The sequence below is a fragment of the Neofelis nebulosa genome, chromosome 3 (assembly GCF_028018385.1).
Source record: "Neofelis nebulosa isolate mNeoNeb1 chromosome 3, mNeoNeb1.pri, whole genome shotgun sequence".
NCBI classification, from domain to species: Eukaryota; Metazoa; Chordata; class Mammalia; order Carnivora; family Felidae; genus Neofelis; species Neofelis nebulosa.
Genome location: NC_080784.1, coordinates 14,695,699 through 14,711,774, shown reverse-complemented (window position 1 = coordinate 14,711,774; position 16,076 = coordinate 14,695,699). Strand labels below are relative to the sequence as shown.

General features: G+C 40.4%; 1 protein-coding gene across 4 annotated transcripts in view; it reads right to left on the bottom strand.

Moving 5' to 3' along the window:
• The window catches only part of TENM3 (teneurin transmembrane protein 3), a 2,564,262-nt gene that overhangs the window by 36,412 nt on the left and 2,511,774 nt on the right, over positions 1-16,076 (bottom strand). For all 4 annotated transcript variants that reach the window (XM_058719934.1, XM_058719936.1, XM_058719935.1 and 1 more), the window contains 5 exons: positions 14,397-14,646; positions 13,542-13,562; positions 4,716-4,948; positions 3,483-3,637; positions 1,612-2,486 (listed from right to left, as the gene is read on the bottom strand). In XM_058719934.1, the coding sequence (XP_058575917.1) occupies positions 1,612-2,486; positions 3,483-3,637; positions 4,716-4,948; positions 13,542-13,562; positions 14,397-14,646 (1,534 nt within the window). The remainder of the gene's footprint in view (positions 1-1,611; positions 2,487-3,482; positions 3,638-4,715; positions 4,949-13,541; positions 13,563-14,396; positions 14,647-16,076) is intronic.

Genomic DNA, 16,076 nt, shown 5'->3' with positions numbered 1-16,076 from the left:
TTTTTTCTCCCTGGCTTTTAACTAAACTGAAACCCTCCCAATGCCACCATCATTTCCTGAAGGTCTTATAATCAGAGCAGCTCTCCTGCCCAGTCTCATCCGATGGTAGCACTTTTCCTGGACTCTTTTTTGCCTCCTTGGCAATCCAGCCCGCTATCGCTTTGAAAACGGTGCAAAGGAAGCACTTTCCATTAACTTCCAATTTATTCCTTTCCTATTGCGATCCTAAAATGAGCAACAGGGATGCTAAGAACAGAATTTTAATGTAACTCAATTGAAAAGGTTTGTTCCTCTGACAAAATCATGCTGCTGGGTAACATTCATTTTATTAAAAGGGAACCTGTCAAAAAAGAAAAGCAATTCAAGCTACAGGAGAACTCAGCTTTATGGAGAAGATCCATTCCAGAAAAGTTGTACGGAAAATATTTGTATATTGGATCGTTTTCTTTTTCTACTGACTTGGGTTATAATTGTAGAGGTGTGCTCCTACAGAAAATACTTCTGCCTTCTCATATCATTGCGAAAATCACACTAAGGAGCTCAATATTCATCTCAAGGACTATTCTGCATTTGTCAACATGCCATCTAATTTCCCCTTACGGTTTGTGCGACGTTAGTGAAGTGAACAGTGATCGAAAATGATTTTACATCTGCGTTCGCTGCGAAGTACATATCCCATAAAATATACAATGGCTGATTCTCATTTCATTCTGATTGACCTCACAAAATGGGACCGTTCACACAGCCCATTGCCTGGACCACTACTCCACATAGTAGAATATGCTGGCAGCCTGAACGTCGTACTTTTCATCTGCTTCCGCAGTGACGGCCCTTGCCGATTTGCATTTCGTGGGAAGGTCCTTTTAAGTGCAGTTTAAATTTCCAATAACTGCTTACAAAAACCGAAGGCTTTCTATTGGATAAGAATGACATTTGTAGCACTGACATAAACAGCCAGCTTCATTGTAAATGTTTACAAAAATTTTCTTTAATGCTTATCTATTTTTGAGAGAGAGAGAGAGAGAGACAGAGCACGAGCGGGGAAGGGGCGGAGAGAGAGAGGGAGGCACAGAATCCCAAGCAGGCTCCAGGCTGGCAGCATAGAGCCTGACGCGGGGCTTGAACCCACGAGTCGTAAGATCACGACCTGAGCTGAAGTCAGACGCTTAACCGACCGAGCCACCCAGGTGTCCCCGTCACTGTAAATGTTTTTGACGTTCATCGGTGACGGCTCCCAACATAATCAGCTTTATCACTTGGGCAAATGTAGACCCGAAGGGTTTATGCGTAAAACCAAAACTGTAGTATATTTCTCCAAATGTCTGCTGCTAATATACTGGGTGTGTATGAAGCAAAGTGTTAACCCTTAAGCAGAGGCGTTGACCACGATGCCAATGACACGTAAGCCTCAGAACTTCTCATTGTGTGGGTCCCTCCCAAGGCCCTGAGTCTAATTTTGTATTTTTCCGAGGGGGGGGGGATCCAAAAATTACAGAAGCTCCAGGGCCCCCAAAACTGGGATCCCACCTGCCCTCAAGAATGTAAATTTTTAAGAGTCTATTCACCGTATCACAGCACTTTATAATCAGAGCAGAATGTGGATATACTTACTCAAAAAACGTTGTCCACCCAGTTTCATCACTTTTTGTGGCTAACAGGCCACTGTTGCCATGGTACGTAAACAAAACTAATTCTAGTCCTTGGGCAGTCATGCTTTTCAAACATCCATTGGTTCCTATCGTCAACCATATCACTTGGTTATCTGGAGACACCACCCGAACTGGCATCCGATTCGGGTCCCGTCTAATCCTGAGGGTGTTGCCATTGCTGTCTGTCACAGCAGTAATATCGTTATCGTTGCTGTAGCTAAAATTGTACAGGTAATCACCAGTGACCAAACTTACAGTATACTGGTGGGTGCCATTGATGTCAAAGATATAGAGTTCCTGGTCAGTTGGGGAGGCAACTTCATAAAAGTTCATGGAGTTAAGGAAAGGCTTGTTCTTGGACACGGCCCGGATCCGGATATTCCCCAGGTCCGCGATATACAGGGTGCCATCCGGGGAAGCGGCCAGGGAGGACGGTGCGCTGAGCTTGGCGTCTTTGGCGTAGCCATCTCCACTCTGGTAACAGTCACAGTTGGCGTCGTTTTTGCAGTCACACTCTGAGGGTATTCCCGCCACCAGGGAGATCTCCCCGTCTGTGGTGACCTGCCGGATTCGGTTAATCTTCTTCTCATCGGTTTCAGTAATGTACAGGACCCCACTGTACGACACCGCGATGGCGGTCGCCGATTCCAGAGTTGTCTGAACCGCGTGCTTCCCCACAGAATATTCCACGCCTGGAACTTGGCAGTGCATGGGCCGTCCCGCAGCAATGCGCACTTGGCGATTCTCAGTGATCTGCAGAACTACGTTATTATCCAGGACGTAAATGGAGTTGTCCATGGGGTTAATGGCGAGGTCAGTGGGCCATTCCAGACGTACCTTAATGAAAATGAAAAGGTCTGGTTAGTCAGTTACTGCGCGGCAGTTAATTTGCCAGAAGAGTAAATTAGACCATTCAAGGAAATTACCCTTAATTTGATCAACTGTTTCAAAATTGTTTTTTGAAGAGCTACTGTAAAATAAACTTAAAAATCTGGAGTGGAGACAAATGCGGGAAATAGCACGTTAGTGAAAAACGCCGCTTGCTGAAAGATTTGCAAGTCATAGCCAAAGAGCAAATGAACCTTTAAGCAGTGAGTTAACAGGCATCGATGATACATGAACACATATGCTCCTTTAGCAGTAATACCCACCACACGTCGAGGCTTTCTAGGTTATGAATATATGAGTGTTTTATTGTGTTTTCAATCAGGCCAACAGTTAAGTTCCTAATTCTAAATAGAAGTCCCTTGGGACTAATCATAGTGGGTTCTCTCTACTACTTAAAGAGCTCATGCAATCAGAAGATTGGAGATTTAAGCTGTTTTGTTCTTTTTGGGATATCTGCCTGCTGCTACTCTACTGGTATTTTATTACAAATGCTTTAGCATTTCTTAGTGCTAATTGTTTGTAATCTCACTGAATTCATCAAATGCAGAACTACGGAAGAAAATAACTTTTTTTTTTTTAAGTTTATTTATTTATTTTTGAGAGAGAGACAGTGTGAGCAGGGAAGGGGCAGAGAGGGAGAGAGAGAATCCCAAGCAGGCTCCACGCTATCAGCACGGAGCCTGAGGTGGGGCTCGAACGCACGAAACTGTGAGATCATGACCTGAGCAGAAACCAAGAGTTGGATGCTTAACTGACTGAGCCACCCAGGCGCCCCCCAAATAACTTTTTATGAGCTCCTGAGATACACTTCAATGGAACAGCTTTGTTACAACTAACACCACACCTGATATATCCAGTTTAATATGGGGCCGTCACAGTCTACTGACCTAGTAAATCAAGACACTTAGAAGAAAAACACACAATGCAGCTTGAGATTTTAACTACCTGGCTGATGTGCATGCTGGTGTCACAAGTTAAGGGTCTGGCTGAAGTCAGATCGTTAGAGCCCAGGAGAGTTGATATGATCCCGTTTTGATCAACTTTTCTGATCATGGTTCCATCAACAAAGTAGATTAATCCATTCTTATCAATTGCCATTCCTTTTCCAAGAGAAGTAAGTGTTACCAATTTTTCAAACGTGATTTATTTTTAGGCCCATCATTAAATTCAACGTTCAACCCCAGGGATAACATGGGTGATAGGTACCAGGTAAGACTGCAGATTGTAATTACGTTAGGAAAAACCCAGCAGAGGCATTTATGACACAAATCAACATAAAACGTAATAAATAACCCAAATCTGTAAGAATCCCCATTTAGTGTACGAATCATACAGGCTGTACCTGAGTTTTAACTGTAAAATTATAACATCTGTATACTGTTGTTGACTATCAATGATAGAAACAGGTCAGATTCTGTTACTCGGAACTTAGAGTAACTATATTCTAACAAAAACAGATCTAAGCCAAGGTTAGCATTCTGTTGACCTTGTTACAATGAAATTTGCTATTATGAATAATTCAGTACAACAAATGCTTTTTTTCCAGTCCTCGTTCACATAATAGTCGCTAGCTATAATGGAAAAAAAAAAAAAAGTCTTAAACCAAAAAACATTGTAATGAAGGGGATAGTACATGAGCAAGGAGTCAGTCCCAACTGGTTTAAAAGCTAGAAACCTTTGTCACACAGAATTTTAGCCCTTGTCACCTCTAGAAATTCCTCACAGCAAGCATTTTTTCCCATGGCATAGAAACAAAAGTTTAATAGCTCCAAACTGGGTGAGGACTAATACGGTTGCTTAGTGATGGTTTTTAAAGAGGCCCGGGACTCATTCATGACAAAGAAATTCCAGGACAATGAAAAGAATCTGGACACTTCCTTGAAGTTTAACAGGATGTGACCTGAATAATACGGGCTAGTTGCTTTATTCTTTGAAAAGGTGAAAAAATGGTATGATAAAAAAATGCCAAGAACCCAGTATTTGCTGTAAAATCAACTTAGGATTCTAGCAATTTCATGCCAAATGGCTTTTAAAAACACTAGATGTGAAACAGCTTTCTAGAACACGGTGGAGGGTAAAATGTTAGACTCAGCATTAAACACAATCAGGCACTAACTGGATTTTGTATCTTTTTTTTTTTTAATAAAAAGAAATCCTCAAATTGATAAATGCCAGTACCTTTGGGACTCATGAGTGTCGCCTCCACAGCCTTCCCTCCGTCTCCACATCTGGCTTCATCAAATGGAAGGCACTGCTCCCCCGTCCCTGCAACCACTTCAGCATTTTTAGTCAAGTCTTTTGTACCCGTCAGTGACTTTGGGCGATAAATTCTGCGGGTGTTAGTGTCAGAAACATACAGATTTCCTGTGACGGGATCAGTCGCAAGGTAGTATCTATGAGCTGGGTTGCTGCTGTAAAAAAAGGATCACACATAAACATCGCAAGGCAGTTACTCCTAATACACAGGGGTGAGGGGGGGTGGGGGGGTGCGTAATGAAAGGCAAAATAAAACAGATCATGGGAAACTGATTATAAACTGAAATCCATTATTAAAGACTGGAAAACGAACAGCATATTTAATAACGACTTCAAAGAATGGCGGAAAAGAATTGGAGGCAAGCTCTAAAAGGATTGCTTTCTTTCTTTGCTGGTGGCTGAGGATTTAATTTACTAAATTTATTAAAACAGCCATCTTGGAAAATAATTCCCTTTAGAAGGCAATACGCTTCTAGCCTAAAACAAAGAAGCAAGTTCTCTAAATCCTTTTGGATCAATGAAAAGCCATTAATAAATTGCTCTTGAGTGATCGACATAAAGTTTATTCCAGGGGAAGGGTGTCTCTATCAAACCCCGGTGAAGTGTAACATACTACTCATGTCCCTTGCACCTCATCAGAGGGAATTCTCCTGTTTTGCTACAAATCCAAATCACATGAACGCCTGCCCCTGACAAAATGCACCATCGGGTCTGTCTTCGTTGCTCTATCATAATCCAGGAGGGCAATCTGATGCAGTTAGTGTTTGTCTTGAGCAACAGGGTTACGTACTAAAAGGAGGTCATGCACGTGTACGAGGCTGTCTCAGATGCCGGCCTCATGCAGTGAGCCAGAAGGGTAGTTCTGTCAAGTTTTACTTCAAAAGTTGTAAATTAAGCTGCCTTAAGACCGGTCTGAGAATTTGGTGAGATGCAGGCATTTGTTCACAAAACATACTGCCTCAATGTGACACGTAGAAAGTAGCACAAATGTAAACTATCCTACGTCCCGTTACCTGTGACAAATGGGAAGACCGACATTACCAAGCAATGGACAAATTAGGACCCTTAGGTGGAATTAAAAAGTTCATTCATCTCCTTATGAACACTCAACATCACATTCTTAGGATTAATGGAATTTTGTACCATGTGCAAATATTGCCTTCTGGAAACAAACATTCCAGTGTTTTCGACAAAGATGTTGACAGGCAAGAATCCACTGGATTCTACATTATCTTCACGACAAACTTAGCGTTTTACCAATTTATTCTCATTCTTTCTCTCTTTTTCTCTCCCCGCCCACACTTTTATACTTGTTTCCATTTGTTTTACATGTGAATATCTAAAAGATGGAGTATAAATCTAACTATATGAAAATACTTGTTCTAAATAATGGCGTAGTGTAGTGGTTTTCTCGTTACTATTAGGTTCTAATGACACAATTCTCACTACTTAATGCTCTTCCTTTGAAAGTGGTCAATATGTGTACTTCAGGGCTCCTGTGAGAGAGTCTACTGCTAAAATACCAAGTTCTTGGTTTCACGAGCGTGTCTTACATCGGGTGCCCACGTGGCCACAGAGCTGGCCACACGTGGCGTCTGTAGAGACCCTCTGGAGCTCTGAAGCCTCTGGCTGTTAAGTGGATTCACACGGAAACACCGAGACTCGCGAAAGCTTGACCACCTCCAGGTTTCGGGTCTCCTTTCTACCCTTCCGTATCTTTTGGCGACAAGAGACATATTTAAGCAAGAGGTCTTGAGTGTGTGATAAGTGTGAGAGGGTGAATAGTGAAACAAAGGATTCAGGGAGATACAAGTCACTTGAGACGAAGACGCTTCAGAACCACTGGGCTATGGACCCCTGCCCATGTGAAGTGTCACTGTATCGCTTTTCTAAGTCGATGCCTGAAATGTCAAATGCACAGACGTACTGCCTTCCTTAATGTGGTAGTTTATTACTCTGTAATGAAGTGAAAAGTTACATATCAATATCATCTTCAGAGTAATTTTAAGAGATTCTTCGCCCCTATGAACAGCCTGATATTGACGGAGCTGGTCTTTTAGATATATGGTTGGTGACTATAACGTAACGCAATCAAACTGGGTCTATTGTGAAATACCATTGTGGAAAGACTTCTCTTTTCTTTCCTATCTCCTCAATTATATACTAATTAGAACTAGTCATATAGCCAGTTATGAAAACACACACACACAATACACACACACACACACATTTTCCTGTCCGTTGTGTACCTATGAGCATGACCTCTAGACCAGACTGCCTGGGTCTGGATCCTGGCTTCCTCACTCACTAAACCTCATGACTTTGAGCAAGTTATTTAACTCGTCTGTGCCTCCGATTCCTTATCTGGAAAGGTGATAATAATAATACATATTTCATAGGATGCTGAGAGGGTGACATGAGCTAATACAGATAAAATGCTTAGAACAGTGCCTAGTACGTACTACATATACAACAAGCATTAGCTGTTCTTAATATCTGCTTCTGTCCTGCCTCCTCTTGGGTTGCAGTGTGTCTTTTGACTTGTAACTCTACACAGTGTAGGAGTGCAATGATTATCGTTAGCTATCTAAAGTACGACTAGCTTTCTGGAAAGGTTAAGAAGAAAAACAATGGCTACGTTCAAATTTGTTTCCTTGGTCTTGCTGTTAGGCTAGAACATCCTAAACTATTCAAACAATGCAGACCCTTCTTTAAACATGCACTTTGAATTGTTTCCAGGGTAATGAGGATAAAGGTAAATGAATAATGCAATCCAATGTAAATTCAGTTGGAGTTAAGCATTCATACGAAACACCTTTATAAAGCTGCAAGGTCACTTTTAAGAACATAATATCAAGAAGCCTCTCTTCCTTTTACATGTACAAAGGGTGGAAAGGTACCATATCCATGAGACCATGCCAGGGTCTTTTTGTCTCAGTGCCGAAGTACCAGAATCAATTGTTCCTCTGAATTTTCAAAGCAAGATGAGTTATGGGAACATTCAGTAATTTTTCAAGTGGAGGGTAATATGCAGAATTATTCATTTAAGTGACATCCTTTATCAGAAGCCTGGGATAGTGGGACTTAATCATGAAGTCCTTTTCACCCTCTTTACAGGTCTTTTCTAAAATACCTGCTGAAAAGGCTATTTGTGGAAAACTCCTTCAAGAGCAACTTCTAGGAGACAGTTTTAAAAATAAAGAATTTTAATTCATTTTTTCAATCCAAAGGTGTATAAAAACAACCCAAGTCTTGGATCATGATCTCCCTGTCCACTTAACCCACTTATAACTATAAACTGTCCAGACCTATATAAAATGGATAGTGGAAGGATTCTCCCTTACCCCCTTTTATCTCCAATATTCCATGATTAAAAAGCATACTCCCTAAAAGAGGTACCTATTTATAGACACACACATATTTTTGCACAAAAGCCATTATGCTGTTCTATATCTTGCCTTTTTCATTTAATAGCGTACAAGGGAGAATTTTAATACTGAGCCATTTTAACTATATAAATCATGAGTTCACAATAAAGGAGAATAAAAACTTTAGGATCCTGATAAAGAATGATATAAAAAAATTATACATAGTTTTGATGTGCCTCATTCTGAGAATAAAACAACGGATTTTTGAGGTGGCCCCTTGAGCTACAGGTCATAAGTTTTCTTGATGCAAAAATAATGGACATTAAAGTCCTAAGCTTTGCCTTTATTGACATCAGCTTTATTCCAGTGGGACAGTAATAACAGAATGTCCGAAGTGGTGCTTATATTTGGATTTCCTGTTCCACAGCGTCTCCCTCTTTGAAGGCACAGAAATTTCTAAATCAAGCAACATATGTCGACGGTTTTTAAAAATGTCTGCCAAATGAAAGCTCTAATTTTGCACACAACTCCATTGTCCAGAATAACAAATGTGGAGGCGTATGTGGCCCCGGAGAAGAGAGTTTACTTCTGGAAACATTCCCCACAGAATGGTAGGAAATGAGAACTGGGTAAGTTCTTTGCAGCGCAGCTTAGCATGGCAAATTAGAGCTGGTCCTGGGACCCCAGCCCCTTTCAAAGGAAAAGAGGGAGCAGGACCAAAAGCACTAAAAGAAAAACTCACTAAAAGTGAGTTTGGAAACTTTCAGTTGACTGGAGGCAGAGAAGCTCTGAACAATACATGGGATGGGTCTGGGGTTCAAGGACACCTGACATAAGCAGGGTTTTCTGACAGAATGAGTTAGTACTTGCGCTCCAAATTCCCGAAAAGCCAAAGCCCTGGAGAGGCTGGTGTGCGGGTGTAAATGGGTGGTGAGTTTTTAGGTCATTAATACGTCTCATGTGGAAACGTAAGGCTACGATGACTGAGTGCGCTTGGCTGCTGGTAGCTGGAGTGCGGGATTTACAAAATGCATGGCTTGGGGCGCCGGGGTGGCTCAGTTGGTTAAGCGTCAGACTTCGGCTCGGGTCACGATCTCACAGTCTATGGGTTCGAGCCCTGTGTCGGGCTCTGTGCTGACAGCTCAGAGCCTGGAGCCTGCTTCACAGTCTGTGTGTGTCTCTCTCTACCCCTCCCCCACTCATGCTCTCTGTCTCTGTCTCTCTCCCTCTCTGAAAAAATAAATTGACATTAAAAAAAAAAAAACCCAAAATGCATGGTTTGAGGGAGTCTCTGTTCACCAGGAGAGGTTTAATGGCCTTCTTGTACAACTGATCAAGGTTTTCATTTCAGAAAGTCTGAAAATAACATTACGATTTTCACTAAGAGCAGCAAAATCAAAGCAAGTTGAAACTTTTAGTATATTGCACCTTGATGACTCGTGCTGCATTGCCTGGATCACCACAATCCCTAAGCCGACTTCCCCATGGTCCCATCCCATGGACGCGCAGACTGGATTTGCTTATTCATTTTGTCATAATGCAACTTGTTAGACTAGAGAAATATTTGCAAAGAACAAGCTATAGAACAGAGATCATTAGCACTTTAATCTTTTTATTGGAAATTGTGCCGTAGCCTTTAGGACACAGAAAAGCATAAATTATACTTATGTAGAACAATAAAATGCCTCTTTTCTGGCAACGAAGACTGTTTAGATGACTGCAAGCAGGGCTTTGGGATGTGGTATTTCTGCGCCTGTTTGATTTTTAAATATTAAGTCAAGAAGTGCTGAATCAAGCTTTTATAATTTTGTATCTAAACGTTCACTGATTCAAGTTCACAGACCTGTGGTTGGCACCTTCTTTGATCTTTTAATTGGTAATATAAAATTCACAAAGTTGATTTTTAGTCTTACATGTTTTATTACCTCTTGGCTGGTGTTAGTTAACTAATTTAAGTCCCTTTATTTTGGAATTTTAAAGAATTAGAACAGGGATGAGCCAAAATTTACTACCTACAAAAGGAGTTTGTTATCAAACTAATACTATAAACATCACAGGGGGAAATGTTTAGCAGAGCTAAGAGAAACTTAAATGTTAAGAATTTCAGAAGCTTCCATTTATGTAAAAAATTTAATATGTTGATTGAGTAGTATTTATATCTATTCATTCATTAAAGTCTAGCCGGAGACTTTTACTTGATATAATATCCTGGCAGTACTTATTACATTTGGTATGATGGATTACTTTGAATTTTAAAATTAAAAAACCTATGTTTTTTTGCATTGATTTTGTTATTCACTATTTCTATTAATTATTTCCTCCATCCGTCCAATTAATGAGTGTGGGAAACATAGTAAGAGGACCAGAAGCATGCATTTTTATGCATTAGTCATTAACTGACTACACTGTTCATTTTTGTGTATTTAGACATAGTTTACAATTTCTTTCCCCTCCTATCATCTGTTCCTAAGCGCTTCATGACTGTTACGTTAGCCATGAAAGTGGGGATAAGGAGAAAGCCAGCAGGATCCTTTCGTCTAGGATGAGCAAGATGACATTAGTAGGCAAATAGAAAGAAGTATCTGATATGAGTTCTAATTTTTTGAGCTAAATAGAGTAGCTTCAGTGAGTCAAAATATCTTGCTTTTTGTGAAGCCAATTTTGATTAATTAATTATGAAACAAATGGAATCCCTATTTTTGTCATTTCATCGGTGACTTGGGCTCAAAGGCCTTGGGTATTTTCTACATCTTCTTCCTTACCACCCATATACAGTGTGTTCATTCTCTGCCTTTCTTTATTTTATGGGTTGATTTCCTGCATTGCTGGCCATACTAATTTAGGTTCCTAGCATCTCATGGTTTTAGGCAACGGCTTTCTAACTGATCCTAAACACGGACATCAGATTCATCTTCCCCAAAGGCCATTTGGAGTATGGGGCCATCTTGTTCAAGGTCAGAAAATGCTTTCCCACTGTCTCTGTCGTCCTGTAGGACAGAAGAGTAACTCCTCAGAGCACTCAAGGCCCTAAGCAATCTGACCCTAACCTGGCTTTCTACCTGTATCTCTCATTATTGCCAGCATGGATCCCCTGCTCCACCCAGGTAAATCGGATTCTTCTCAGAACATGTCTTACTCATGCCTTTCCTAAACCCCAGTAACATCATTTGTTCTAGATTACTTCTTCATGACTATCTTCCTTTCTTCCTGTTTTTCTGTTTAAACAGACTTCATTTTTAGATGTAGGTCAAATATCAACCCTCCAGAGAACTTTGCCTTACCATACCCGTATCTCCCCGTAATCTCTTCCTCAACAGAACTACTCTCACAGAACAAGCCATGGATATAATGAAGCATCAAAGAATGATACCGAGGATGTCACTTAGGCTGTTACGTACATATCTTGTCTCCCCTACTAGACTGTGACTTCTGAGAGTATGGATTTTCTTGTATTACTATTTGTCGAAGTGCCTAGTACATGGTGAGTGATCAGTCAACACCGCCTTAGCAAGGATGAATATAAAACCCAGTGTCTTTTACATGCAGGGCCATAAGGGAAATGCAGAAGCTCAAATTTAGCCAGGATAACACACGGAGGAGAAAGGTGAAGGAGGATCATGAGAGAGGGATTACAATGAGTATCACGGCCAAACACCATGAGTTAGTACGTAATGAGCTCATATTATAAAGTACTGTTAATAATGTAGCTCTCGCCTCTTTTCTTCCAGAGAAAGAGATTATAGCTCCACGTAATTTGTCAAATGACTGTGAAATAAATTTAGCTTTTTATATACCCAGGTAATTATCCCACAGAATCCCAGCCATTTGGACACATCGACACTAGCTCGGTGGCGTCATGGAATGCACACACTGTTCAGAGTGGTTCCAATCTCTGCTCCCCATCCCTCAGTTATGTTTCTTAGGGGAGAAAAGTAACCTCCTTGAGCCTCGATGACCTCATCTGTGATCCTAAAGGACTACTGTGTGGATCTGTGATAAGTACATAAAATATCTGGCCCTGTGTCTGGCGTGGAATAGAGGCTGGTTTGTTAAAAAGTAGCCTCTTTGGTAGTTTTTTCTGTATCGCCTGCAGCATTTTCACGTTTAGTTGGTGTCTTTCCTCTCTCCTCCAGTTACCTAGAGGCCAAGGCCAGAAAAATTTTGATATTCTGCCGTGGTTTGTAATAGCAGAGATATCGCGGGTGCAGCAGTCCGAAGAAATGCAGCGTTAATCTGAGCTTGTGACCGGGCTATTAGCTGATAGCACGAGATCAAAAGGGGATCTTGGGAAAAGGTAATGGGACCATGCCTGGTCATACTGATATTCAACAGCTAGTCATCTTCCAGCAGAACTTTGTTTTTTATTTCCTACTTGTCAGTCTTTACAACACAGTTTAAAGGGATTATGTTGATTTATTCATCTCAAGGATCTCACATGAACTATCACTTCTTTTTCCCTCTGGTACCATTATGTTAGATATTATATTGGCCAAACTAGATGCGGCACGTCCAATATGGCTTGCTTTTTTTTTTTGGCGAGCTTTACTTCAAAATGTATCGTCCTTTTCCTTTTTTGTTGTCCTGGGGAGAGTTTTTCAGTCAACAGTGTCCATGCACAAGCTTTTACCTTCTCTAGCTAAGTGTACATATCAAATAGAATTTGAAAAACATCTGAGCTGATACTCTTCCTTAGCTTTGAAGAAAGTCTTTTCCTTCGTAAGAGTGTCAGTGAAAACATTACTTCTTAAAACTCAAATCTAGTAACTCTCTTAGCTGGGGAAAATATAAACTACAACAGTGATGAATTTACCAGAAAGTTAACAAAGCGTAAGCGTTAGGGTTCTCTCGTATGGGTTCCTTCCAACCCAGCGAGGGCCCAGGAAACACATGATCTTACGTTTGTAAAACTCTGTCAAAGTAAACTATTTTGAGATTCTTTTTCTTAAACAGAATCCACCAAGTTGAATAAGCTTTGAGCCCAATAAACCGGGATCTGCCCTGATTATTGGTCAACCTCAACTTGCCCGAACGTCTACTGTGCTTTGAATTTTGTTCTGTTCAATATGGCTTAGATTAAGTGAGCTGGTAACTGAAATTGAGAAGTATTTTTCTTACACAGAGATGTGCGTTGTGGTATTTTTTTGTGACAAATTTTATTAACCAATTTGAAAACAGCTTTTCAGATGATATTGCATAATATATTTTACAATATACTGCAGGATAATGGCTCATTTAAGTAGTTTTAATTCCTTCGAAGTTCTGTGATACGGAATTTCCTCTCTCATGATGAAATATTCTTAGAAAACAATGTCAGAGAGTCACATCAAAGTGCAAAAAGGACATTTGAAAATAGATAGTAACCTTTCAGCAAGATGCTTACCTATGTCTAAAATCTTTATTTCTTGGTGGAAGCAGATAAAAAAGGTGGGAAAAAAAAGCACAGTTAGAAAAAGTTTCTAAAAGATAATAATGAGTTGCATACTGAGATTTTAATCATTTGTATGGAAAATCCCCAACTTAAGCAGAAATAACACTGGAAATGAATTTTGTAGGCCAAGGCTTAGCAAATAATTTACAGAATGGGATGATTTTCATCATCACACTTAAATGAACAACGCAAAGCAACAATTTATTACTTTCACCCTTGGTATTATAGCTAATGGGTTAACCCAACTCGTGAACTTGCTTATTGGAAGGTTACAGCCTCAGTTCATTTACTGTTATGTTCTGATACTGCAGGGAAATATTTTCTCTCTTAAATTTCAACAGGTGTGAAATAAAAGGCTAACGACCTATACCATGAGGTTATTCTAAAGGGATTTGAAAATCATAGCTCCATCCTATCAGAGCATATAAAATTCCCTGGAATCAGTGAGACATTTTATATCTTGGGTGACTTTATAGTCTATGCTCTTTTATATGGCATAGTATGTATATATGTGCTTTTTCCAACTTTAACCAAGAATCTAACTTCTTTCTAAGGAGAATTTTAAACATGGGGAAGGTATACTTAAATAATACACTGGTACATCAGATTAAACACTTAAAAAAAAATAAAGGCATGCTTAGCTTTGGTTAAAATCCCAAGTGAAGGGGGTGCCTGGCTGGTTCGGTCAGTAGAGCATGCGACTCTTGATCTCAGGGCTGTAAGTTTGAGCCCCACATTGGGTGTAGAGATTACTTAGAAATAAAATCTTAAAAAAAAAAAAAACAACCCAATTAAGGAAAGACATACCTGAGTTCCAAAACGCTTGTTACGTTTCCAGAAGGGAATATTCGGCGAACGTAGTTGAAATCCCCTACATACAGACTGCCATCGATCCCACAAGCTAACGCGACTGGAGCCAATAGTTTATTGCCATCGGCTTGACCATTGCAGCTCGGGCATGAGATGCTGCGCCTGCGGCCGTTGCCCATGATGCTACTGACGACCGGAGGCTGTTGGGAGATAAACTGGTTCTCCCCATTTCCCTTGTACAGTATACCTAGAAGACATAAAATGCATTTTTCTTGGGATAAAAAGTACAAAGATGCAAAGTAACCACGCCCACTCTAGAGTTAACTGTACTTCAGTGCTTTGTAGATACAGACTGGGAAAACTCTTCTTTCAAGTTCCAGAGGACAGAACAAAACAAGAACTCAGTCACTTCGTGTAAAATATTATGTGACAAAATACAAAGGATATATACAAAAATCGCGATCCGTTGCGAATTTAAGGAAGGGGCTGGTAAAAGAAACAAAGGATCAACTAGGAAAATGGAAAGCTCGAACTGTCAACATCAGTGCTTCTCTTTTTTTTTTTTTTAATTTTTTTTTCAACTTTTTTTTTTAATTTATTTTTGGGACAGAGAGAGACAGAGCATGAACGGGGGAGGAGCAGAGAGAGAGAGGGAGACACAGAATCGGAAACAGGCTCCAGGCTCCGAGCCGTCAGCCCAGAGCCCGACGCGGGGCTCGAACTCACGGACCGCGAGATCGTGACCTGGCTGAAGTCGGACGCTTAACCGACTGCGCCACCCAGGCGCCCCAGCATCGGTGCTTCTCAAACGTCGTTGCACACTGGAACGGACCGGGGAGCTAACAAAAAATACTGATGCTCAGATCTCATCTCGAGAGACTCCGATTTAACTGGTCTGGGGGGCAGCCTTTTAAAAAACCCTCCAGACAATCCTAATGTGCGACCAAGTTTGGGAACCATGCTCTCCACCCTGTTTTTCAGGGAATACCAAGTTTGCCTAACTGCCGAATGATGTTAAAAATATTATATATTAATCCAATAAAAACTGTGTGCCACAAATATGAATTTCTTCCGAGTTGATCACTGATTTTGAAAGAGTTAAACATACTTCATAGACGATAAAGTTAGAAAGCATATCTTAGACCTCCTATATACTGCTACGCTACCAAAGAACATTCTTGGTTATTCTCTGATCTGGCATGCGGATGCCCGCACGTGCACTAATTCAAAATTCCAAACGTAACGAAACTATTACGGAGAGGCAATTTATTATTTAAAGAGAATTCTGCTTTAAGGCATGAAAGTGCCAACAATTTTCAGAAGACAAAACGCCAGTCTGCTCCATTACGGTCTTCGATGGAAATCTGAGACAAAATCGCGAATGAATATTAAACATTTTCATAGTTAGAAACTAGATTTGAGTTGAGATTCTTATCTTATTCCTTTACCATTATTATATATAGATCAGATCAATGGTTTCATTTTGGTCTGATGTATACTGGACGGTCAGCTGTTATCACTCCATACATATTTCATGATGCTTTTCAGTGTGTTATTATCTGTATAAACCACCTGCTATTTTGACTTTGGAAGTTGTACATATTATATATTTATTGAACGTTCTCCATTTCGAAGCGGTTCTTCAAGCCAATGCTTATACTTTTTAGCAGATACACT